This window comes from Saccopteryx leptura, chromosome 5 (genome assembly GCF_036850995.1).
Source record: "Saccopteryx leptura isolate mSacLep1 chromosome 5, mSacLep1_pri_phased_curated, whole genome shotgun sequence".
NCBI lineage: Eukaryota > Metazoa > Chordata > Mammalia > Chiroptera > Emballonuridae > Saccopteryx > Saccopteryx leptura.
The window spans coordinates 104,500,887-104,526,502 of NC_089507.1; the positions used below are offsets into that span (position 1 = coordinate 104,500,887).

At 43.3% G+C, this 25,616-nt stretch overlaps 1 protein-coding gene and 1 non-coding gene across 3 annotated transcripts in view; one reads left to right on the forward strand and one right to left on the reverse strand.

The window, feature by feature from the left end:
- Nucleotides 1–21,855, reverse strand: part of NMT2 (N-myristoyltransferase 2) — an 89,756-nt gene extending 67,901 nt beyond the window's left edge. Inside the window, exon 1 of one of the 2 annotated variants that reach the window (XM_066386652.1) lies at nucleotides 21,642–21,855. In XM_066386652.1, coding sequence (XP_066242749.1) covers nucleotides 21,642–21,751 — 110 coding nt within the window. In that variant the 5' untranslated portion in view covers nucleotides 21,752–21,855. The remainder of the gene's footprint in view (nucleotides 1–21,641) is intronic. The other variant, XM_066386654.1, reaches the window with a different exon arrangement.
- On the forward strand, nucleotides 13,040–13,114 carry TRNAT-GGU (transfer RNA threonine (anticodon GGU)). The gene has a single exon. It is a non-coding gene; the product is annotated as a tRNA-Thr (tRNA).
- Nucleotides 21,856–25,616: the final 3,761 nt, after the last annotated feature.

The following is a 25,616-nucleotide window of genomic DNA, read 5'->3' on the forward strand; positions in this document are numbered from 1 at the left end:
GGGTGTTGGGGAAAGAGGGATGTGATAGGGAACATGAGGGAGGGGGGATGCATTCGGGGGGACACTAGAATCTATGTAAACACAATAAATTAAAAATTTTTTAAAAATAAGATTAACAAAGCCTGTAATTGCACAGACTTGAAAGCAGATCATATTTCTATTTACAAAAATGTATAAAAATAAAAGACCAACTTCAAAAAAAAAAAGAAACCACAGAGTCTAACATATAAAAGGTCTCCATACATGTTTGTTGGAGGAATAAGGAATCACCATAAAAATCACTAAGAAGAAGACAAACGACTGACAGAACAATGGGCTACGGATAGAATAAGCGACTTGCAAAAGTGGAAACCCTAACAAGCTATAAACTTTGTAAAGAGCTACAATAAGCTACATCACCAGCAATAAGGAAAATAAAACAATCTCAGACTCTACTTTTTATCTACTGACTTGCCAAACATTTTGAACTCTGTTACTATCGGGAAAATGTGAGAAAAGGGAACATTCACATACTTCTGGTGAAATATGAACTGATGTAGCTACTTTGGAGAACAAGCTGGCAATGCCACCATCACCATCACCACCATTGTCATAGCATCCAACATTTAGCACACTTAGTATGCATCAGGCACTGTACTTAGTTAAGCACCTTACAGCCTTGTAAACTGTCGCAACTTTATGTAGTAAGTCCTTTATTATTATCATTTCTATATTATGAAATGATATATATTCATAATATATATTTCTATATTCAAGAAACTAAAATACAGAGAGGTCAAATAACTTGTGAGCGTCACATAATGGCAGAGCCAGGATTCGAATCCAACCATCCAGCTTCAGAATCCATGTAATTACTACACTACACTGTCTGTTGTTTATGCACTTCCACTGAATGAACATCTTTTTTAGGTATTTATTGGCAATTTTTTAGGTCTTCTTTTGAGATCTGCCTATTTACAACCCCTGAACACTTTTTATTAGCCTCGCTGTCTTTTACTAAATTGTAGCAGATCTTTAGTACTGTGTTTGTGTGTGCATGTGTGTGTGTATTGTTTGTGTGTTTAGAAAACTAAGTCACTTTATTAGAGGGAAAGGAACTGCAAGGGAGAAAATGGGAGGAGGTTTTGATGCAGTTTATGAAAAACAGCAGAGATAACTCGAAGGTGCACCCCAGAGCCCTGCTGATGGAAGAGCATTCACACACACAGCTGTGGGACGCGAGCCAAGGCAAAGTCAGATTCTCAACCCTGTACTGGCCACAAGCACGCCCTCATGCTAGGTCAGGGGCACCCATCTTACACAAGTTGATCATGTGGCCACCCAGGTCAAAAATGGGCTCTAACTGCAGTTCAGGTTCTTGAAGAAATTATATGAGTGAGTCTGTCTCTCATTTATGCAATTCCAGTAATGACTTCAGCCTTCTTCTCCCCAAGTGTAATTAATGCACAACACAGTGCAAGAAGCAAACCTTCCAGCTGCCAGCATCTGATGGGACCTAAAGTAATATTTCAACTGTCTCATCAGTTGGGCAGCTTCATCTCTTTCTCAGCATGTCCCTTCTCCTACTGGGACTGATTTAATATCTGTCAGAGTCTCTTCAACGTCACATCATCTCTGGTCAAAGCAGAAAGTCCTGAAGAAGCCCTTGGAAGGCTCAGAGTTCAAAGCCACCCTAATGTTTATGGCCGGTGAAGGGTGGAACATAATAATGACCTCTATCATTATAAATATCAATCAAGGAGGCAGGTGGCTGCAGCTACTGATGCTAAAGCACTGGGCAGAGGTGACAGTGAGACCAGCAAACTTTAATATTTACATGGATGTCAGTAGCAGAGGGTGGCTGCCTGAGGGCAGTGGCTGAACCAGAGTCCTGGATTCAACCCAGGCCTAGCTGGCACAGAACCAGGACAACTGTCTTGACTAGCTGCTGCTGCTTTTCTTTTTTTTTAAGTGAGAGGAAGTGAGACAGGGAGACACACTCCCGCATGTGCACTGACTGGGACCTACCCAGCAACTCCCATCTGGGGCAGATGCTCAAATCAACTGAACTATCCTCAGCACCTGAGGTCAATGCTTGGACCAAGCTATCCTTAGCACCCGGGGCTAACGCTCGAACCAATCAGAACCCTGGCTGCAAGAGGAGAAGAAGGAGAGAAGGGGGAGAAGGGAAAGAGAAGCAGATGGTCACTTCTCATGTGTGTCCTGACCAGGAATCAAACCTAGGACTTCTGCACACCAGGCTGACATTCTATCCTCTGAGCCAACCAGCCAGAGCCTTGACTAGCTTCCGATCTACACTTTGTTAACTAATCTCCCTCTTCGAGATACTGACTTATTCCTGTTTTGAATTCTTTCCACTGTTACCATAATCTAAATGTGGGAAAGTATATCTCATTAGATTTCTCTTCCTATGATTATTACATTATCAACAAACAAATTTCAACTCTACCACTTCCACTAAAAACCATATTCTGATGAGTTAATGTTGAATCATAATCAAATTTTATCAAGGCTCACTGGCCAGAAACTAGTCTAGTGTGAAGTTTAGTTTGTAAGGTAAGACTTGTCTGTGCAGATTGTTCAAGATCAAAATAAAGGACATATTTAAAAGCCAAAAAATATTTTTCAGCTATTTAACAAACATATTTCCTAAAGGTTTACTTCTTTGCCTCTTAGGTAAAACTGTTCCTAAAGATGGAATGATGAACAAAACAAGTAGAAAAGACAATTTTTTAAAAAAGGCTTGAGGGAGTTGGCAGAATATATCCTTCATAATAGTCCAAATTAGTAAAAAAACTACCTTATTTCCATAGTTTTTAACCACCCATGCTCGCAAATGTTTTTCTGATGAAATAGCTGATACATACTATCTCCTACTTATATGATTTTTCTCATTTCTGGACCTTTCAGAGTTTATTAAGGGAAGATAATGATAAAATTATTTTTTATGGTTGAGATTCATTTCAATATTATAATAGCATTTTTATTCAATAATATTAATGTATCAACAAAGTTAATAATATCATGTGCTTTTCAAACTATGGTCCTATTTCTAAATTCCCTTGCATATCTAATTTCCCTTTCTTACATCTTCTTTTCTATATCCCAATGCTGATCACAGACCTAGTCGATTCTTTCATTAAAGGAATGTTCCATATTTAGATAAAAATCCTTGTCATTACAGAGTGTGGCAAAAAATAAATAAATTTTTTTAAAAAAAGCTTTTCTCCCTCGGAAAAATCTTGCGAAGAGTTGAGGAGCAAACTATGAATGGTCCAGAAGGAACACCGCCATCTGAGGCTGCTGAGTCTGTGAGGAGAAGCAGTGAGGATGCAACAGCATAGATAACGGTCAGTTCCAAACCGGGGACAGACCCATGCATGTGCTGGCTAGGAGATCCAGGGACGAGTGGCTCAGGAGTAGAGAATGACTAGAATAGAGAAAATAGGACAGTGCAATCAAGTAGAAGGACTGAGAGAGAAGTCTGTGATATGTGACCAAGAATAAAGGTCAGAAGTGAGACAGAAAACAGGATTCAGTGGGCCTAGTGAAGGGTCACAGGCAAAGGTGAAGCTGTGCAGAGGACACCTTTCACCAGCATTATGAACCTGAAGTCCTCACACATAAAAGGATATGACCGCCCAAATCCAGAACGGAGCTAAAGGTCATGTCTGCTTTGGGGTGGCAGAGGAAAGAGACAAGGACAGAAACATCCCAGAGCTCAGAGAAATTGTCTAAGAGAAAAGAATCAATTGATAGTGTCTTCAAGAAACAGCTTAAAGTTGGGACAAGATAGGAGAGAAGGCAGGACTGCAGTCTCTCTTCTGCAACGTTTATCCCTCCCCTTTCCCCTTGGGCTGCAACAGCAGAAAATTCATCCAAGGAGAACAATGGCGCATGATGGGCACCTGAGGCAAAGGTATATGGTCCACCCACAGGCCTGTGTACTGATTATTCAACCCAGTTTTTTCCCAGCCTGTTATCCCTGAGGGTAGCGATAAGGCCCAGGTCAAGGTATGTACTTGTTTCTTTTTTTTATATTGATTTGAGAAAAAGGAGAGAAGTGAGGAAGCATCAGCTAGTAGTAGTTGCTTCTCATATGTGCTTTGACCGGACAAGCCAGAGGTTTTGAATCGGCAACCTCAGCACTTCAGGTCGACGCTTTATCCACTGCGTCACTGCAGGTCAGGCCAAAATATGTACTTGTTAAATCACAAGACTTTGAGATACAAACTCTTTAATTCACCAATGAGGACATGCACACCCAGAGAGATTAAATTACTATTCTAAAATCAAATTGGATACCAAGATGGCGCTGGAGTAGGCGGATGTACCAACATTCACCTCCCAGAACCAAAGTGGATTACAAACTAATTTTAAGAACTATCATCTGGAAAAACCAACTTTGGACTAAACTAAGAGAACTCTTCAACCAAGGAACACTGAAGAAGCCACACCGAGACTGCTCAGTGTATCCCAAAGTTCTCTTTGCCAAGCCACAGTCGCAGAGCTCCAGGGAAAAGCAACCTGGTCTCATCTCTCCCGGCAGAGAAGAACAGAAGCTTCATATCCACACATGCTGCAGATGGCTTTTCCAGAATCATTACCAGCTAGAAGCAGCAGTCATTGGGACTTGGACGTGAGCTGCAAAGTATAGAATTGTGACAACAATTCCAGTGCCATGCGGACTTTTCCTGGATGTGGACTTCTCCTGGACTCCTGCTCCTTGGGACACAGCTACTAACAGACTGAACTGGGGTTGGGTTGCATTTATCAGGGATTTGGCATGGTGTTAGGGCCAACTTGGACTTGGTGAACATGTTAAGGACACTACTGTTTTATGGATTCTTGCTGTACTGGCCAAGAGTTTGCTTAAAGGCTTTAATCACTGTAAAAAAAAAAAAAAAAAAAAAAAAAAAAAGAAGACTGGATAAAGAAGATGTGGCACATATACACCATGGTATACTATTCAGCCACAAGAAATGATGACATCGGATCACTTACAACAAATGGTGGGATCTTGATAACATTATACGGAGTGAAATAAGTATATCAGAAAAAAACAAGAACTGCAGGATTCCACACATTGGTGGGACATAAAAACGAGACTAAGAGACATGGACAAGAGTGTGGTGGTTACGGGGGGGGTGGGGGGAATGAAGGAGGGAGAGGGGGAGGGGCACAAAGAAAACTAGATAGAAGGGGACGGAGGACAATCTGACTTTGGGTGATGGGTATGCAACATAACTGAATGACAAGATAACCTGGACATGTTTTCTTTGAATATATGTACCCTGATTTATTGATGTCACCCCATTAAAATTAATAAAAATTTGTTTATTAAAAAAATAAAAAATAAATAAAATCAAATTGAAGATTAGTGACAGAAAGTTCATGATTCCTGACTTAATACTCATTTCAACACATCATACTGCTTCCCTAAAACTTGTTAGCTGAAAAAGATTTTAAAATATTAAAAAATATTCTGAAATTCTTAAAAAAGTATTCTGGAGAAGTGATATACATGAGCTCAAAAGACTGGAAATAACCTCAGGATCCATTAACATGGGCAGATTAAAAATAATGGTGTGCAGCCTGACCAGGTGGTGGTGCAGTGGATAGAGCGTCAGACTGGGACATGGAGGACCCAGGTTCGAGACCCCAAGGTCGCCAGCTTGAGTGCGGGCTCATCGGGTTTAAGCAAGGCTCACCAGCTTGAGCCCAAGGTCACTGGCTCGAGCAAGGAGTCACTCGATCTGCTATAGCCCTCCCCCCCCCCCCAAGGCACATATGAGAAATCAATCAATGGACAACTAAGGAACTGCAACGAAGAATTGATGTTTCTCATCTTTCTCACTTCCTGTCTGTCTGTCCCTATCTGTCCCTCTCTCTGACTCACTCTGTCTCTGCCACACACACACACACACACACACACACACACACACACAAGGTATAGCCATTCAACAATAGAACATACAGTCCTTTAAAAATGAGGTTTGTCTATGTGGTTCAATATATAGGGACTTCCAATACACACTGTAAAGTGAAAAACTGAGAAACAGGAACAGAACAACATGTCACCATCTGTGTTGAATGCATGTGCAGGCACCCGTTAGTATACATATATACATGACCTTGGATGTGTAGAGACCACCAGAAGGACAGGCCAAAAACTGGCACAAGCAGCTGTTTATGGGAGAGAAGCTCAGTGCTGAGAGAATGAGACTTACTTTGTACTGGATATTCCTTTGTGTCTTTTGAATTGTGTACCATATGCTCATACTATCTATTCAAAATACTAAATCATTTAAAAATTAAGGCCTCTACAAAACCAAAGCTGATATACACATGTAATATCATTTAGCATACAGGTCAGGCTGTGTGGGTCAGAGTCCCAAAACACCAGCAGCATCTGACACGGGAGCTTAATTTCAATTTTGTTTTATAGGAAAGTCTCAGCTCCCCTCCTGGGGGTTTTGCAGGAAAAGATGGGCCAGGGCCCCTCTACCTTGCTCCCAGCAAGCCCCAGTGTGTCTGCTGTACTCACCTAGTCCCAGATGATTGCCCACCACACTATAAGCAGAGAGAGAGAGAGGAGAAAGACACTCCATGTTCCAGTAAAAAATTGGTGCTGCTTTCAAGAAGGGGTCCAACAATAGCGACGTAAGCAAATGATGATACTCTCTTCATGGACTCGCCATCAATTTCACATGATCAGGAAAGAGCTGTACAATGCCTTGAAAAGATGTGCAAGGTACACCAAACGACAAACAGGAACTTCCAGGACACTAGGAATGGTATATCTGTGTTTTCGTAAACACGTGGTAATAGGAAAATATACATATAAATATACCATGGCATTGTCTTTTTCCTTGATGATACAGTCTGACATTCTATATTAAAAATGATGTGCTTGCCTGACCTGTGGTGGCGCAGTAGACAAAGCGTCGACCTGGAACACTGAGGTCGCCAGTTCGAAACCCTGGGCTTGCCTGGTCAAGGCACATACGGGAGTTGATGCTTCCTGCTCCTCCCCCATTCTCTCTCTCTCTCTCTCCTGTCTAAAATGAATAAAATTTTTTAAAAAAGATGTGCTTTTGCAAAAAACATTTTCTTAAAAAAACTTTCATTTGGAAAAACAAAAGTCTGCTTTCACCATTTCTTTCTTCAGTTTCCATAAAATGTTACTAAATACCCAACGAGTAGTAAAGAACAAGTATTACTCCTCACCCCTGCCTCCAGAAAAACAAATGAAGAAACTATGGGAAAGTATCATAATAACTGAGTTACCATCTTGTTTCTGTGAACACAGCTGTGGGAATAAAGCAGCCCATATTTCCCTGGTGTGTTTGTGCTAACCCAATATGAGAAGCACAGTGTGCTAACAAAACTGAAACTATAAAGTTAAAACCCCAAGTCAGTAAGGGACCCCCACCAGGTGACTTGTGATGTGGGTTTTCTCCTGCGGCTGGGAGAGCATGACAGGCCACTAATTTACAGAGACTAGAGCACCCACAAAAGCACTCAGTAATACTGTAATAACTATGTCTGGTGCCAGGTGGGTACTTGAGATACTGGGGGGATCATTTTGTAAATTATATAACTGTCCTACCACTATGCTGTACATCCAAAACTAATATAAAATGTTGGATGTAAACTGTAATTGAAAAATAAAATCAGATAAAGAAAGAAAAGCACCACCTGCCCACCTCAAATGCTAAAGAGGCCAGCATGAGAGCTGAGAACTTGCTTGCTGCCCAGGCTCCCTCTAGCATCACTGTCACCCAGAGATGCTCAATGCGCCACTCCCCAGACCATGTGCTTCTCACAGGAAACTGACTCTGTAGAGGCCTGCATGATCACAGTGCTGGAGGGCGGGGGCCACCAGGAAAACGATGCTGATATCCATGAGGCTACACTGGGACAGCTACTGCGCCTCATCCTGGAAGGAGATGAGACAGTCATGAAATAAGAATAAAAGAAAAGAGATCTCACTGCAAACTCTACGGATGCTATGATTAAAAGTGGTCGTTTACGGGACCCGAAGAAACACTCAAAAAGGTTCTTTGTAATCAAGCCACAGTATTTTTTAAACAAGGAAATGTATTCATTAATTTTTAAATTCAGTAACATTAGTGTGCCCATTACACTGGTGAATCTTGGCTCCAGTTGGTAATCTCTGACTTATGGGGAGATAACCTTGAACCATTGTCAGACAAATGACTTTATCTATGGTCCTTGAGCCCATGCAGTTTACTGCAAAGGCAAGAGTTTACAGTCAGTTAGAGGACTCAGAAACTAAGTTTGAATCTAAGATGTGGCCTGAATCAATTATTTAACTTTGAACAAGCCTCCATCTCATCTGTTGTAATACTTCAATAGGAAAAACTGTATATATAAAGTAGGAAGCACAAACCAGGAGTTCAAAAACTGAGCTGTTATCTTACCATGCTGGGTCCCACACAGCATAGGGCACACAAAACCAAACACTCTCCAGTAAAGTCCTTTCAATTAGAATTAGAAAAAGAAATCCTTCATATATTCCTAAAGCACAAAGAGAAAATTATTTTAATTAAAATTAATTTGTCAACTGGGACTAAGAATCCCTGGAACACATTCAACAAATCGTTTTTATTGATTGATTGATTTTAGAGAGAGAGGAAGCAGGAAAGAGAAACATCAATCTGTTTCTATATGTGCCCTGAACTCTCCCCACAACCTCTGCATATTGGGACGACACTCTAACCAACTGAGCTATCTGGCCAGGGCCATTCGACAAATCTGTACTAAGCTACCAATGTGTGCAATGTACCAAATATTGCAATGATGGGAGACTGCAAGTGCTGTCTCTGTGCTCAGTCTCCTGCAAGCAGACAGGTAGACAAACACTCCTGTTCTGAGGTGTCGGCCTTGTCTACTATCTACTAACTACATATATACTTTGAATACAGACCTCACTACAGGTGTGGCCCTAAGTAGCCTTGTTGTACCACATAATAATCCTTTCCCTCCACATTCCTACCCCCTGCCACAGCTGACTGGGCCAAGCCTTGCTGTTGCATAATGTGAAATAAGAAAGAGTCTTCTAGTAGGTGGTAGTTAACTGATAGAAGGAGCAAGGCTAGAGAGATAAAAGACCCTGAATTCATGAACTGCCGGTCCCCAATTCTAATTTTAATACAGTTCTGCCACACTTTATTTTGAGGTAACTTACTGTACGTTTAAAATAAAATGTCCTTTAATTTGAGTCAGTTTGTAAATGATGTTACTTACACACACACTAACAGATATGAAGAACTCTGTTGCTCATTTACCAGCTATGTGACCCTGGACAAGCCACTTCTCCCTGAGTCACAGATTCTTTTACAGTAAAACAATGATCTGCCTGAGAAGATGACTGGGGACAAGGGGACAGGGGGATGTGACCAGTGGAAAGGCACCATGTGAAGGATACATTCAGTAAAGGCTAGAGGGCGTTTGGTTATGATGACCTTGGAAGGCTTCATAAAGGAAACAAACGATAGTGGAGCTGGACCCTGCATTTGCAGAAAAGGCAGAGAAGTTCCCACAGGCAAGCTCAGCAATGCATATAAGTAACTAAATACATACTGCACAGAGGGCCCTGGCCAGTTAGTTCAGTTGGTTAGAGCATCATCCCAAAACAACAAGGTAGCAGATTCAATCCCGGGTCAGGGCACATACAGGAAGCAACCAATGAATGAACAACTGAGTGAAACAACAAATGAATGCTTCCCTTTGCCCTCCCCTCTCTCTCCCTTCCTCTCTCTCTAAAATTCAATCAATAAATAAAAAACTCAGCCCTGGCCAGATAGCTCAGTTGCTCAGAGGTTGCTGGTTCGATCCCCGGACAGGGCACATACACGAACAGCTCGATGTTCCTAACGTCCCTCTGTCTCTCCCTGCCTCTCTCTCTTAAAAAAGAAAAATATATATATACTGCACAGGGAACTACTTCAATTTTTTTTTTGGAAAAAAAAAAGGCAGTAGAGATAGACCTTGAATTTTGGACAATTAAGAGACTACTGTCAGAGGGTGAGAGGACTCCTAAGACGACTGCAGGAAATGATGGCCAACATAGGTGCATGGGGAGTAATAAATCCCTTTTGTGAATAATGATGTCTGATATTAAATTTGAAGTTTTTTCTACCCTATGCTATAATCAAACCTTCCCTCATTATTTACAAAACCATCAATAAATGATATGCACAAGCAAATGCCTTATATTAGTGGTTCCTGATGGGAGGTAGGGATGAAAGGGTCAAGTATCTAAAGAGAAACACTAAAGGGGCCCAAAACATTAGGAGACAGTGATGGGGGGGGGGGGGGGAGCTGGCAGCAGCATGGATGTGCCAGAGGGCCAAGAAAACCTCAGTCCCCCCAAAATCCCACCAAAATGTATGAGCCCAAGCCATTTTGATAATTTTAGAAGGTGAAAGGATGTGGAAACCCTTGGGTTATAGAAAGACAAAATCTTAGAGGCTTCTAGACTCAAAACAAGTAAAAACAAAGAAAAAGAATCAGGTTTCCTATATAAGAAAGAGAAGTAGATTGGCAGAGAAACAACATCTGTGCCACTAAATGCTGAAAGATAATGAAACAATGTTTATGGAAATTGAAGGAAAATAATTATCATAGAATTACATGCACACCAGCCTGTGGTTTATTCATGAGGGCAAAAGAAAGGCATCCTCAAACATATATAAAATCAGAAAACGTATCATATGCATAATCTAATAAAATTAAATTTAAAAAGGAACCCCAAAAAAGAGGATGTGGTTTACAAGGAATAGTAGTAAGCAATAAAAACAGTAAAGCTTTAAGGAAAGTCTAAGGTTATTTTTTAATGAACTTATTGGGGTGACACTGGTTAAAAACTACACGGGTTGCAGGCGCACAGTTCTACAACACATCTCTGTACACAGCATTGTGTGTTTATCCCCTCCCACGTCAAGGTGGTTTTGATACTATGGATATAAATATAATATAATCATTAAGAAAAAAGCTTTCAGATACAAAAATAAAAGAAGCCAAGTGGAATTATAATTCCAAATTATTTCAACAAAACCTAGGAAAACTAAAGGGGAAGTCAAAATACTCTACACATTTTTGCCTGTTCAGTAGTTTGTTTTGGATAATGGTTAATTTTTGACATTGACAGAGAAATAAGATAAATTATGCCTGTTCAAAATTTAAAGATAATTCCCTGAAGGACATAAAGAAGATATAGGGCTTTTAACCATGTTCAGACCTGTGGAGTCTGACCTGTAGCGGTGCAGTGAATAAAATGTTAACCTAAAATACTGAGGTTGCCGGTTCGAAACCGTGGGCTTGCCTGGTCAAGGCACATATGGGAGTTGTTGCTTCCTGCTCCTCCTTCCTTCTCTCTCTCTCTCTCCTCACCCTTGTTCTCTCTAAAATGAATAAATTAATTAAAAATTAAACCACCACCGGCCCTGGCCAGTTGGCTCAGTGGTAGAGCGTTGGCCTGGCGTACAGAAGTCCTGGGTTCAATTCCCGGACAGGGCACACAGGAGAAGCGCCCATCTGCTTCTCCAGCCCCCCTCCTCTCCTTCCTCTCTGTCTCTGTCTTCCCCTCCTGCAGCCAAGGCTCCACTGGAGCAAAGATGGCCCGGGCGCTGAGGATGGCTCCATGGCCTTTGCCTCAGGCACTAGAGTGGCTCCGGTCGCAACAGAGCAACGCCCCGGATGGGCAGAGCATCGCCCCCTGGTGGGCGTGGTGGATCCCGGTCGGGTGCATGCGGGAGTCTGTCTGACTGCCTACCCGTTTCCAGCTTCAGAAAAATACAAAAATACAAAAAAAAAAAAAATTTAACCACCAAAGGAAAAAAACACAACATATTCTGCAAAAATAAAAAAGAATAAGTATTCTGAGTCCCACATAATACCTACTATCCACACTGGCTATTTATTTATTTTTAAATGCCTTTTATTTTTTTTATTTATTTTATTTATTTATTTATTTATTTATTTATTTATTATTCTTTACAGAGACACATAGAGAGTCAGAGAGAGGGATAGATAGACAGGAACAGAGAGAGATGAGAAGCATCAATCGTCACTTTTTTGTTGCCACACCTTAGTTGTTCATTGATTGCTTTCTCATATGTGCCTTGACCGTGGGCCTTCAGCAGACCGAGTAACCCCTTGCTCGAGCCAGCAACCTTGGGTCCAAGCTGGTGAGCTTTGCTCAAAACAGATGACCTGCGCTCAAGCTGGCGACCTCGGGGTCTTGAACCTGGGTCCTCTGCATCCCAGTCTGACGCTCTATCCACTGCGCCACCGCCTGGTGAGGTCACACTGGCTATTTAAATTGAATTAAAATTGAAACTAAAAATTCAGTTGCTTAGGCACACTAGCTGCATTTCAAGTGACTAGTGACCTCTGTCTTGGACATTTCCAACATCATATACAGTTCTCTAAAAGAACAAATAATGAAAAATATAATGTAATAAATGAATCCATGAAAAGTATGATCCCATTTATGTTAAATATAGTCTTTATACATATATTAATATGTGAGTTAATTAAACTGTCAATAGTGATATCTGTGGGAAATAGATATGGGGGGGGGGGGGACTTGGCCAATTGGATTAGTGGTAGAGCATCAGCTCGGAATGTGGATGTCCCAGGTTCAATTCCCAGTCAGGGCACACAAAACAAGTGACTATCTACTTCTACATCCCTTCCCCCCACCACCCCTCCCCAGCCATGGCTCTGGTTCGAGGGCATCAGCCCGGGACGCTGAGGATGGCTCCGAGGAGCCTGAGCCTCAGGTGCTAGAAATAGCTCAGTTGTGAGCATGGCTCCAGATGGGCAGAGCATCAGCCTCAGAGAGGGTTGCCAGGAGGACCCTAGTCAGTGTGCATGCGGAACCCTGTCTTTCTATATCCCCTCTTCTCACATGGAAAAGGAAAAGAAAATTAAGAAAAAAAATACCCGGGGGTTTTCACTATATACTTTATTGTTTGAATTTTTTTTTTAAGATTTTTATTTATCCGCCCTGGTGGCTGGCTCAGTGGTAGAGCGTCAGCCTGGTGTGCAGAAGTCCCGGGTTCGATTCCCGGCCAGGGCACATAGGAGAAGCGCCCATCTGCTTCTCCAACCCTCCCCCTCTCCTTCCTCTCTGTCTCTCTCTTCCCCTCCCGCAGCCGAGGCTCCACTGGAGCGAAGATGGTCCGGGCGCTGGGGATGGCTTCTCGGTCTCTGCCCCAGGCGCTAGAGTGGCTCTGGTCGCAACAGAGCGACGCCCCGGAGGGGCAGAGCATCGCCCCCTGGTGGGCGTGCCGGGTGGATCCCGGTCAGGCGCATGTGGGAGTCTGACTGTCTCTCCCCGTTTCCAGCTTCAGAAAAGAAAAAAAAGAAAAAAGAAAAATAAAGATTTTTATTTATCCATTTTTATTGGAGAGAGAGAGAAAGAGATAGAGAGAAGGGGGGGCAGGAAGCATCAATTCCCATATGTGCCTTGACCAGGCACGCCCAGGGTTTTGAACCGGTGACCTCAGCATTCCAGGCCGATGATTTATCCACTGCGCCACCACAGGTCAGGCTGTTTGAATTTTTAATGAGGATAATTTACTCTTATAATGAATAAAAGTCATTAACATATTTCAGCTGGATTAACAATAAACCAAGCAACCAACCTCTTTCTTGAACCATGGTACAGAATTTGGCTCCAATCTCTTAAGGTAACCAGCAACTCTTATATATTTACTGTTTTGTGTTTTTTGTTTTTTTGTTCTTTTACAGAGACAGAGAGAGAGTCAGAGAGAGGGATAGACAGGGACAGAGAGTTGAGAAGCATCAATCATTAGTTTTTCATTGCGTGTTGCAACACCTTCGTTGTTCATTGATTGCTTTCTCATATGTGCCTTGACTGGGGGCCTTCAGCAGACCAAGTAACCCCTTGCTTGAGCCAGCGACCTTGGGCTCAAGCTGGTGAGCTTTTTGCTCAAACCAGATGAGCCTGCGTTCAAGCTGGCGACCTCGGGGTCTCGAACCTGGGTCTTCCGCATCCCAGTCGGACGCTCTATTCACTGCGCCACCGCCTGGTCAGGCTATTTACTGTATTAATAAACAATTTCAAGATGGCACCATATGTGTAGTTTAGCCAAGATCTGGGGTTTGTTCTGGTCCCAAGGATGATAACTCCATTTCTCTTTCTTTCTTTTTTTTAAAAAAATTTCAGTTAGAGGAGGGGAGGCAGAGACAGACTCCCACATGTGCCCCAACCAGGATCCACCAAGCAAGCCCAGTAGGGGACGATGCTCTGCCCATCTGGGGTGTTATGTCGTTGCTCAGCAACAGAGCTCTTCCCAGCACATAAAGCGGAGGCCATAGAGCCATCTTCAGTTCTAGGGGTGTAAAGCCAGTGGCCACGGCCGCCATCAAAGCAGCTTGGTCCATGCAGGTTCGCATTGGATTCGGACAGTCGGTAAAGAAACAACGGAGCCAAAAACTGGTGGGCCATAGTCTTTAATCCTAGCTTGCACCCAGCGGGCAAGTAAAAACACACACTGGGCTCCAAAACCCACTCACATTCAGTGCTCACAAAGCTACTGATTTATCCGAGTTTCCTAGAATCAAAGGTTTCTAGCTCACCAGCCTTATTCTCCTCAGTTCCCCATCTCCTTCCTTATCCCAGATACAAATTCTACACAAACTGGCATCTCACTCAGCACTCCGCCATCTTGGCTGCTTCTCTTGGCCTACTCCACGTGGCCTCCTTCTGCTCTCTGCTCTGCTCTCTCCTCTAAATGATAATCTCAGGAACCAAAGCGCAAACTCCCGCTCCGTCCCCATTTTATAGTGTAGAAATCCAAACCCTTAATCCAATATACAAAATAGGGAAGTCTCTAATACAAAGTCACTTCTCTGAGGCATGATTGGATTGTACCACCCCACATCAAAACTGGTGGGAGAGGCTTAATCCCAAAACCAAGCCCCAGGCTACAATGATCCTGCCTGCCCCCAACACACATTAATATCACCTGGGCGATGGCATCTTTAACAAAGTGAGCATAATACATTTTATCCGCCCAACAAGGGGTTAACTTGCTCCAATCAAGCCATGGTTGCAGAAGGGGATGGTGTGGGAGAGAAAAAAAGAGAAGCGAGAGGGGGAAGGGTAGAGAAGCAGATGGGCACTTCTCCTATATGCCCTGACAGGTATCGAACCCAGAATATCCACACATCTGGCCGAGGCTCTACCACTGAGCCAACTGGCCAGGGCTAATAACACCATTTTAAATTCAAGTCCGAGTGGACTTTCATAACCTCAAACTATAGTTCTTGAATTGGGGAAGTTCCTCGGGCAAAGGCTGTTAGCACACCTTTCTGTTTAGATTTACAGTTGATAAGAGATCAAATTTCAGAAACGGCAGCTTTGTATTATCTCTTAAATTTTCCATCACAAATAGCAAAAATAGAAAAATCAGTTGAGAGTTGTAGTTCTTTTTTTCATCTTCCCATTTATTTCACAAAGTTGACTAAGGAAAAGGTTCCCACACCTAATTTCAACAATTTCACAAAAAGTCAGAAGTTGAAATACTGCACAAAAATAAGTTCTTTTTCCTCCCATAAACTGGGGGTGGAAAAATAGAGGTTGTATTCTTTGTTAAAAAGAATTCCAAGTTTTAATCTTTGCCATATTTTAAATTTTCTGGAAAAAAATATTCTAAAGGTCTAGGAGTAACTCTCAAATACTAAAAACCATTTCATATCTACCCCCGGGAATAATTTAATCATGTATCTGCCAACAAAGGCACATTCATATATGCTTATTTTATACCCTATGTAAATAGTCTTGGCACAAGTCTCCTATTCCACCATAGTGAATATTGAGAACAAAGCTCTGTTCTTGGAAAGATGAAAAACATCACTTTGTCTAGGAAATGTGTATTATTTTTTTTGTTGTTTGTTTTTTGGGTTTTTTTTGTTTTTTTACAGAGACAGAGAGAGTCAGAGAGAGGGATAGACAGGGACAGACAGACAGGAACGGATAGATAAGAAGCATCAACCATTAGTTTTTTGCTGCGTATTTGCAACACCTTAGTTGTTCACTGATTGCTTTCTCATATGTGCCTTGACCGCGGGCCTTTAGCAGACTGAGTAACCCCTTGCTCGAGCCAGTGACCTTGGGTCCAAGCTGGTAAGCTTTGCTCAAGCCAGATAAGGCTGTGCTCAAGTTGGTGACCTTGGGGCCTCAAACCTGGGTCCTCAGCATCCCATTCCGACGCTCTATCCACTGCGCCACCACCTGGTCAGGCGGAAATGTGTATTCTTAAAAGTCAGTGCTGGTAAAGCAAGGTGAGAGATTTGGTTTTGTTGTTAACTTAAATGCCAATTTTTTTTTTTAAGATTTTTTATTTATTTATTTACAGAGACAGAGAGTGAGTCAGAGAGAGGGACAGACAGACAGGAATGGAGATGAGAAGCATCAATCATTAGTTTTTCATTGCGCATTGCAACACCTTAGTTGTTCATTGATTGCTTTCTCATATGCGCCTTGACCGTGGGCCTTCAGCAGACCGAGTGACCCCTTCCTGGAGCCAGCGACCTTGGGTTCAAGCTGGCAGGCTTTTTTGCTCAAACCAGATGAGCCCGTTCTCAAGCCAGTGAGCTCAGGGTCTCACACCCGGGTCCTCTGCATCCCAGTCCGACACTCTATCCCAGGGGTCCCCAAACTTTTTACACAGGGGGCCAGTTCACTGTCCCTCAGACCAGTGGAGGGCCAGACTATAAAAAAAACTATGAACAAATCCCTATGCACACTGCACATATCTTATTTTAAAGTAAAAAAAAAACAAAAAAAAACGGGAACAAATATAATATTTAAAGTAAAGAACAAGTAAATTTAAATCAACAAACTGACCAGTATTTCAATGGGAACTATGCTCCTCTCACTGACCACCAATGAAAGAGGTGCCCCTTCTGGAAGTGCGGCGGGGGCGGATAAATGGCTTCAGGGGGCCACATGTGGCCCGCGGGCCATAGTTTGGGGACCCTTGCTCTATCCACTGTGCCACCGCCTGGTCAGGCAAATGCTAACTTTTATTTGGGGCCAACCTTGGGGGCCCTGTCCCAACACTGGGCAGTAACTGCTTAATGTGAGATGGTAGGCCGAATAAGAGATAATGACCATGGCTCAATGTATATATTTAACAAGTGGATTAAATGAAGATCAATGGCCCAAAGGAAAGATATATTTCCCCATGTATAAGACGCACCTTAATTTTGGGGTCCAAAATTTGAAGAAAAAAAAAAGTGTTACACAAAGTTCTTGAACTCAAGTTTTATTTATTCATCATAAAATTCATACAACTCCTCATCACTGCAAAACTCCTATCCATTAGTTTGCCCTCAACTGTGTCTGATAATGAATCACTGTCTTCAACAATGAGCGCAAAAATAAGCACGAAAAAGCAGGAAGTGCATGTAAAGAATCTACAACCACTCTATAAGATGCATCCAGTTTTTAGTCCCCAAATTTTTCCAAAAAAGATCAAAGCTGGCCTTGAAGATCAAATATAGAGAAATATTGTAGATGAAATTAATTTTTATCTGTAGAAAGTCTTTGCTAGGAAAGTAACAGTTTTTTAAACATTACCTTAGAACTTTTAATTTTCTTGAAAGTTTTCAAGTTCCCTCATGATTTTGACAAAGATCTACTTACTTCCCCTAGTTGTAACTCATTTGTTAAAGCAAGTTACTTAAAGGATCTTTCCAGGTAATCCCCTGTTACTCTAGTCTTTAATTGCTGCATATTATTTGAAAATAACAAAACTAAACTTCTTTGATTACAGGCTAATTAAAATGAACAATCCATTCCCCATGATTTTGGAATTTTTATAGTGGTATGCCACTTTTGAACTTGAGTGGGCCAAAAAGCTAAACAAAGAACACAATTTCATGAAAAGGAAGATATAAAGAGACTAATTTCATCCTGGCATGCCAAGGTGGTGGGTTCAGACCCAGTGGGGCACACATGAGAAGCAACCAATGAGTACACAACTAAATGGAATAACTAACTGAAAAAAATGAGCTGATGCTTTTTTCCCTTTCTCTCTCTCTCTCCCTCTCTCTCTCCCAAATCAATGGGAAAAATTTTTAAGTGAGATGCAAGTATTTTATAATACATAAATCATTGCTTTTAATTGAACATAAATAATATTTCACTCATGGACTTCTAGCATTATCAACAAAATAAAAACAATCTTTTTAGTTCATAAAGAAAATTCTATGGGGCCCTGGCTGGTCAGCTCAATTGATCAGAGCGTCCTCCCAAAACACCAAGGTTGAGGGTTCGATCCCTAGTCAGGACATATATGGGAAGCGACCAATGAACGCACAACTGGGTGGAACAACAAATGAATGCTACTCTCTCTCTCTCCCTCTCCCTCTCCCTCTCTCCTCCTTCTTTTCCTCCTCCTCCTCCTCTTCCTCTCTCTCTCTAAAATCAATCAATCAGCCTGACCGGCAGGTGGTACAGTGGATAGAGCGTTGGACTGGGATGCGGAGGACCCAGGTTCGAGATCCTGAGGTCGCCAGCTTGAGCACGAGCTCATCTGGTTTGAGCAAGGCTCACCAGGTTGGACCCAAGGTCGCTGGCTTGAGCAAGGGATTACTCAGTCTGCTGTGGCCCTTGGTCAAGGCACATACGAGAAAACAATCAATGAACAACTAAGGTGTTACAACGAAAAACTGATTGATGCTTCTCATCTCTCTCGTTCCTGTCCGTCTGTCCCTATCTATCCCTCTCGCTGACTCCCGCTCTGTCCCTGTATTAAAAATAAATAAATAAAATCAATAAATTGTAAAAAAAAAAGAGAAAAATTCTATAAAGAAAAGCCTACATGATAATATTTACATTGGGGCAAAATAATCTAATATGGTAGCTTCCTTTCATTTGAGGCTCTAGTTTTAACTTAATATGTCTGAAACAACTAGAAAATACGTTATACTCAATTGTGAGGGGAAATTGTTTCAGGCCATAGCAGTACTATTTAATAAATTACTGCTTTGTGCACTGACCTAGTGGTCTCAAAGTAATAATTCACCTTTAAAAGGTAAAGCGTTTACCTAATCATTCCTCCAAAGGTTCTTTGTCACTTGAATGAAGAAGCCAAGAGCAAAAAAAGGAGAATCTTTCAAATTTTTATATTTACATGCATGAGTTACTTAAGAAAAAAACGTAGGCTCCTACTGAGCCAGATCATCAGAGCACGAGCCAAAAAAACCCACAATCACTCTCCCAAATTCAGCAGATATTATCTAAATTTAAATCCCAAAAAAGTAATTCAGCCTGACCAGGCGGTGGCGCAGTGGATAGAGCGCCGGACTGGGATGTGGAGGACCCAGGTTCAAGACCCCAAGGTTGCCAGCTTGAGCGTGGGCTCACCTGGTTTGAGCAAAGCTCACCAGCTTGGACCCAAGGTCGCTGGCTCAAGCAAGGGGTGACTGAGTCTGCTATAGCCCCCCGGTCAAGGCACATATGAGAAAGCAATCAATGAACAACTAAGGTGTCACAATGAAAAAATGGTGATTGATGCTTCTCATCCCTCTCTGTTCCTGTCTGTCCATATCTATCCCTCTCTCTCTCGCTGTCTCTGTAAAAAAAAAAAAAAAAAAAAAAAAAAGGTAATTCAACAAGCACAGCAACTTGGATTTTTACTAATTTCCTTATATCCTAATAGACTACAACAAACCCATGACATCAATTTCTCCCACTAGCAGCAATGTTATTGCTCTGGGTTAAAACATTTCAGTCCACTAGGCATTCCTAAATTTTGAGTAAGTATGCTAACACATATTTAATGTGCTAAAACCAAAAACTGAAAAACTAAAAAACCAGAATCTGAAAAGGGCATGGAGATGACTTTGGGTGCTAATCTGGGAGCTTCACACAGCCTACAGCAAGGCTGCTGGGGGCAGGCCAGGATCAACAGTGATGAGGAATTCTTTGTACCCTGGACATTCTTGACCTTGTAAGCAAAGAAGTACTAACCAAACTTAAAAAGAAAATGAAAAATAAACAGAAATTACAGGGAAGGGGAAAGCCCGAGGTTTGCTCCAGAAAGATAATGGACAGGTATGCAAGATTGGGGGTAATCTACCATATTTGCATCTAATCCCATTTCTGGCTATTGCTATTGTTTCAAAAACAGATCCATACTTAGATATCTATTATAGGCAAAATTCTATTACCACTTAAACAAAACTCAACCTCAGATTTCTGTAGAATTTCCTTTCCTCTCTTTTAAAAAAGCATTCTAGACTTGAATTGGGTACTTGCAGCTGCCATTGAAGTATTCACTACAAATTTTTTTTTTAAAAAAAGGACTCACAGCATACACATTTACTCAGCTTTTCTTTTCCTTGATCTTTTATTATTTTATAACACATCAAAGCTCAGTAAAGTTCCTTTCTTAAATAAATCTTCAAGCAGACGTTAAACAGAATGCAAATACTTTACACTTTAAATCACCAATCATTTAAAGATCCTCTGCATGAACTAAATAAACAAGCCATCTGTGACTAAGGCCTCCCGTATCACGGTTTTAAGCTGACCTACTTCTTCATTAGTTATCATGGTTTGCAAAATCTCACTTCTAAGGGGCAACATGAAGTACCCTGTGATTGCGCATAGTTTGAATCCAATAGGGAAAAGCAAACACCACCTTTAACGACGCCAGTCTTTATTTAAAATGACCGCCACTCCCCCCCCCCCCGCCCTTAAAAAGAGAACTTCAATGCCACCCTTAATCGGAAGCAATCTTTTCTCCGACGCAAAGCAAATCAAATCTGCGGAGAAGAAACGGGAGCCTGTGATAAGGCAGGAGAAACACGATAAGGTGTGAAAACGCACTGTGCTTTTGGCCTTGAAGATCAAAAGCTGGCCTTGCAAGCTGGGTCCGGTCAGGGCTGTGGGAGCTATAACCCCAAGACCGAAATTAAGTCAGGGGACAGGACCTGCTCCACAGACTCCGCAGATACGCTCTGCAGACGCGCTCGGCGAGGCGACCCCGCGAGCCGCCAGGGGAGGCCAGGCCGGGAGCCCGGGCGCCCCGGGTCCGGCTGGGCGGGGGCGAGGCCGGGGAAACAACTTTCCGCAGCTCCCCTCCAGGAGGACAAGGGGCAAATCTAAACAACTCCCCTGCCAGCAGCTTCTCTTTTTCTGGCGGCGGCGGCAGCTGGAGGAGGGCTGGGAGGGTCTGTAGGGACTTCAGGAGAGGATGACAAGGAGCGAAGAGAGGACTTTCTACAAACCTGACCGTCATAAAGGGAAAAGGGCCGCGCCTCCCCTCGGCCCCAACGAGCCACACAAGGGCCGAACCGGCGGTGGGAACCGGCGAGGGCTAGCGGGCCGCGCGACAGGTGACAGCGGCGTGGCGGGTCCCCGCACCCGGGCCCCGGCCTCCCCGCCCACCACGGAGCCTCGACTCCCTCGCGCCACGGCGCCCGCCAGCCGCGCAGCCCGACCTCCGCACGGCTCGGCGCCGGGCGCACCCACAGGGACCCCCGCCTCCTCGGAGCCGCGGCCGGCCGCAGCCCGCGCCCCCTGCCCTGCGACCGCCAGGCGCCCGAGGCGCCCGCGCGCTTACCCTTTGGCGTGCTCGGTCTCCTCCTCATTGTCTCCGTCTATCCCGCAAGTGTCCTGGTCGTCCAGCTCCAGGCTCTGCTGACTGGCCGCAGACTCGCTGTCCTCCGCCATCGCGGCGGCGCAGGCTGCGGAGGCGGCGCTGGGGGCCGCGGGCGTGGGGGCCGGCGCGGCGGTGACGGCGGCGGCGCGGCGCGTGCAGCTCCCTCTAGTGCCGCCCGCCGTCTTCTCGCAGCCAGAGCCGCGGGCGCTGCCCCGCCCACCCCGCCCCGTCCCGCCTGGCCTGGGCCCGCCCACCGCGCCGGGGGCGGGGCTGGTGGGGTTCCGCGCGCAGCCCGTAGCTGGGCCGAAGGGGCGACAGGGGCGATGAGGAGGAGATGTGCAGGCTGTGGTTGCAAGCCGCGGGCGGGGCGCTGGTTGAGCCCTGGAACCCAATCCTGTCCGCGCCTCAGCCCTGGGCCGGCTCTGAATTCTGCAGCCTGCAGATGCCAGATCCTGCGAGTCTTCATCTTTGGATCACAGGCCACGCGATTTTACATCTCTACATATTAGCGCTTTTAACCGTTGCAGAGATTTTTGATTCAGGAGCGGGTGTGTCAAGGACAGAGATTTCTAGAAGCCCAGAAGCCTTCTCCTCTCCTCCTCCCATGTACACTTTTTAAAAATTCCATTGTATATCTATAGCTAAATTTCCTCTGTCTCTCTGAACTAATCAGTAAACAAAAAAATTAAGCCCTGGCCGGATAGCTCCGGATAGCCCTGGTTGGAACGTCCCGCCCCCGCGGCCCCCCCGTCTCCCCCCCACCTTGCAGGTTCCATTCCCAGTCAGGGCACGGATCAGCTCAGTGTTCCTGTCTCTGTCTCTGTCTCTGTCTCTCTCTCTCTCTCTCCTTGCCTCTCTCTAAAATTAAAAAGTCAAAATTTCCAATACAGTAGCACATCAAAGTCAAAAAGGCTTCCAGCCTTTTCACTACCTCCTTCCAAACAGGCTTGCAGCCCTAAACTCTTGACAGAAAAACTCTAGATCTGCCTCTGTTTTCACTGGACACCACAGACAGTTGGTTTAGACCACAATGAACTTTTGGGGAGAAAACTGGAATGCTGTCTGTTATGCTAAGGATTTATACTAGGGGCTTGGACAGTTACAGGTACACCACTGTGCTTCCCCAAGTGAAGGTCATGACCTGACCTCCAAGCAGAAGTCGGTGGCTTTCTAGATTGACATGATCTCTTCCCGTAAAGGGAAGAGGGAAAGGATTGCCACATTAGAGGCAGGTGAAGTTCAGACTCCTATTTGCTGTTGCCATCTGTATACACAGCAGCTCTTCCTTTGCTTTCCTGTAATGGCTGGTGTTCAAGGTCTCACCTGGCCACAGAAGGTTTTACAGTGGCAGTGGAAAGATAGTTTATCAGAAACTGCTCAATAAGGGAAATAAGACCTTTAAAAAACATCTGAAATTTTTTGAAAGAAGGTATTGGGAGTGTTTTGTGGCTTTATTTTCCCCCCAACAAGGGTGTCTGTGCCCTTAATATGAAATGAGATAGAAGTATCTAAAAACAAAAATTGCAGAGCAATTTCAAAGTCCACCAGCTTTTTATGACTGACTGATGCTGAGCCAGCTGAGGCTCTGTAAGTGCAAAATGAGGCCAACACACATAGAAAATACAATATTCCCTTTCACAATTGCAACTATTTCTGAGGTTAAAAAGTCACATGTGGCTTCTGGCTTCAAACTTTAGGATAAAGTCAAATATAGATCAATGAGTTTCCTGCTGCTCATTCCTGTAAACATGAAGTGTTAGGTAACTGTAACCTGGTTGGGTGGTAACAAGTAGGGTCCTGACCAAGTCTATAAATTAGTTATGGCCCTGGCCTGGTAGGTCTGTTAGAGCATTGTCCCGATATGCCAAGGTTGTGGTTTCAAGCCTTGGTCAGGGCACATACAAGAATCAACCAATGAAACCCTGGCCAGTTGGCTCAGTGGTAAAGTGTCAGCCCAGTGTGTGGATGTCCCAGGTTCAATTCCTGGTCAGGGGACACAGGAGAAGTGACCAGTACTTCTCCACCCCTCCATCTCCCCCTTCTCTCTCCTTCTCTCTCTTTTCCTCCCACAGCCATGGCTCTATTGGTTCCAGTGAGTTGGCCCCAGAAACTGATGGTGGCTCCATGGCCTCTACCTCAGGTGCTAAAAATGGCTCGGTTGCTGAGCAATGAAGCAATGGTCCCAGATGGGCAGAGCATTGCCCTATAGCGGGGTTGCTGGGTGGATCCCAGCAATCCCGGTCAGGGCACATACAGGAATCTATCTCTGCCTCACCTCCTCTCACACACAAAAAAAGAATCAACCAATGAATACATAAATAAATGGAACAAAAAGTGGGTGGTTTTTTTTCTCTCTCTCTCTCTCTACCCCTCTCAATCTAAAATCAAAAAATAAAAAGGTAAAAAAAGATCAGTCACTATAGTCTATCAGAATGGCTCTCTAAAAGATTTCTAAAATACAAAGCAAAGGAAACTTAGCAGACATATTTATTTCAATTTTTAAAAAGCTTTGACATTTATTTTATTTTTTTAAAACGAGAATCTCTCAAAAACAATATAAAACAAATAATCTCAGAGGTATAAAATGAGAGCATCAAAAACACTAGAAAACAATGACAAATAAGGGAACTCTGTTCCCCAGAATGGAAAGGAGTTGGCCCAGACAGCTGTTCAATAGTAGATAGAGGTATTATACAATGTAAATGTTTGTCATTGTTAATCATTTTAGGGTAGACAAAGTTTGGAAATGACCCTGGAGATGACCTTAAATTCTATTGTCATGTGTAGAAACTCACCCTGGTTCTAAAAATGTTTGCTTCTTTCCTAGTTTAATTCTAGAGTTTGGATTGAAATCAAGTGGCACCTTCTAGAATCCCCAAGATGTATTTGGGGAAAGAGAATAGTGTAGAGTGGCTACCAGTGTGCTAAAAGATGCCCTTGGGAATTGCCTATCTGCCTAACTCATCTACTACCACAATAAGACCATAGTTGTATAATTGGTCTTGTTTTACTTAAATTATGATACCTTTTGCTTTCTAAAAAAGTTATGGTAAAACACACATAAAATTTACTATATTAACCATTTCTAAGTGTGTAGTTCAGTAGTGTTAAGTATATTCACATTGTCATATAACCAATCTTTAGTTTTTTCATCTGCAAAACTGAAACTATGAGGAGTAAACAACTCCCCATTCCCTACCCCCACCACTCTATAATCTATACCTATGAACTTGGGTACTCTAAGTACTTTATATAAATGTAATCATACATTATTTGTCCTTTTGTGACTAGCTTGTTTTACTTAGCATAGTGTCCTAAAGGTTCATTGATGCATCAGAATTTCCTTTTTTGTTTTTTTCTTTTTTTTTCTTTTTTTTAAATACAGGAACAGAGATAGAGTCAGAGAGAGGGATAGATAGGGGCAGACAGACAGGAACGGAGAGAGATGAGAAGCATCAATCATCAGTTTTTCGTATTGACAGCTTAGTTGTTCATTGATTGCTTTCTCATATGTGCCTTGACTGTGGGCCTTCAGCAGACCGAGTAACCCCTTGCTTGAGCCAGTGACCTTGGGTCCAAGCTGGTGAGCTTTTTTTTTTTCTTTTTTCTTTTTTGCTCAAGCCAGATGAGCCCACGCTCAAGTTGGCGACCTCGGGGTCTCGAACCTGGGTCCTCTGCATCCCAGTCCGACGCTCTATCCACTGTGCCACCACCTGGTCAGGCTTTCTTTTTTTTGTGACAGAGACAGAGAGACAGAGAGAGGGACAGGTAGGGACAGACAGACAGAAAGGGAGAGAGATGAGAAGCATCAACTCTTTGTTGTGTCACCTTAGTTGTTCATTGATTGCTTTCTCATATGTGCCTTTACCAGGGGGCTATAGCAGACCGAGTGACCCCTTGCTCAAGCCAGTGACCTTTGGCTCAAGCTGATAAACC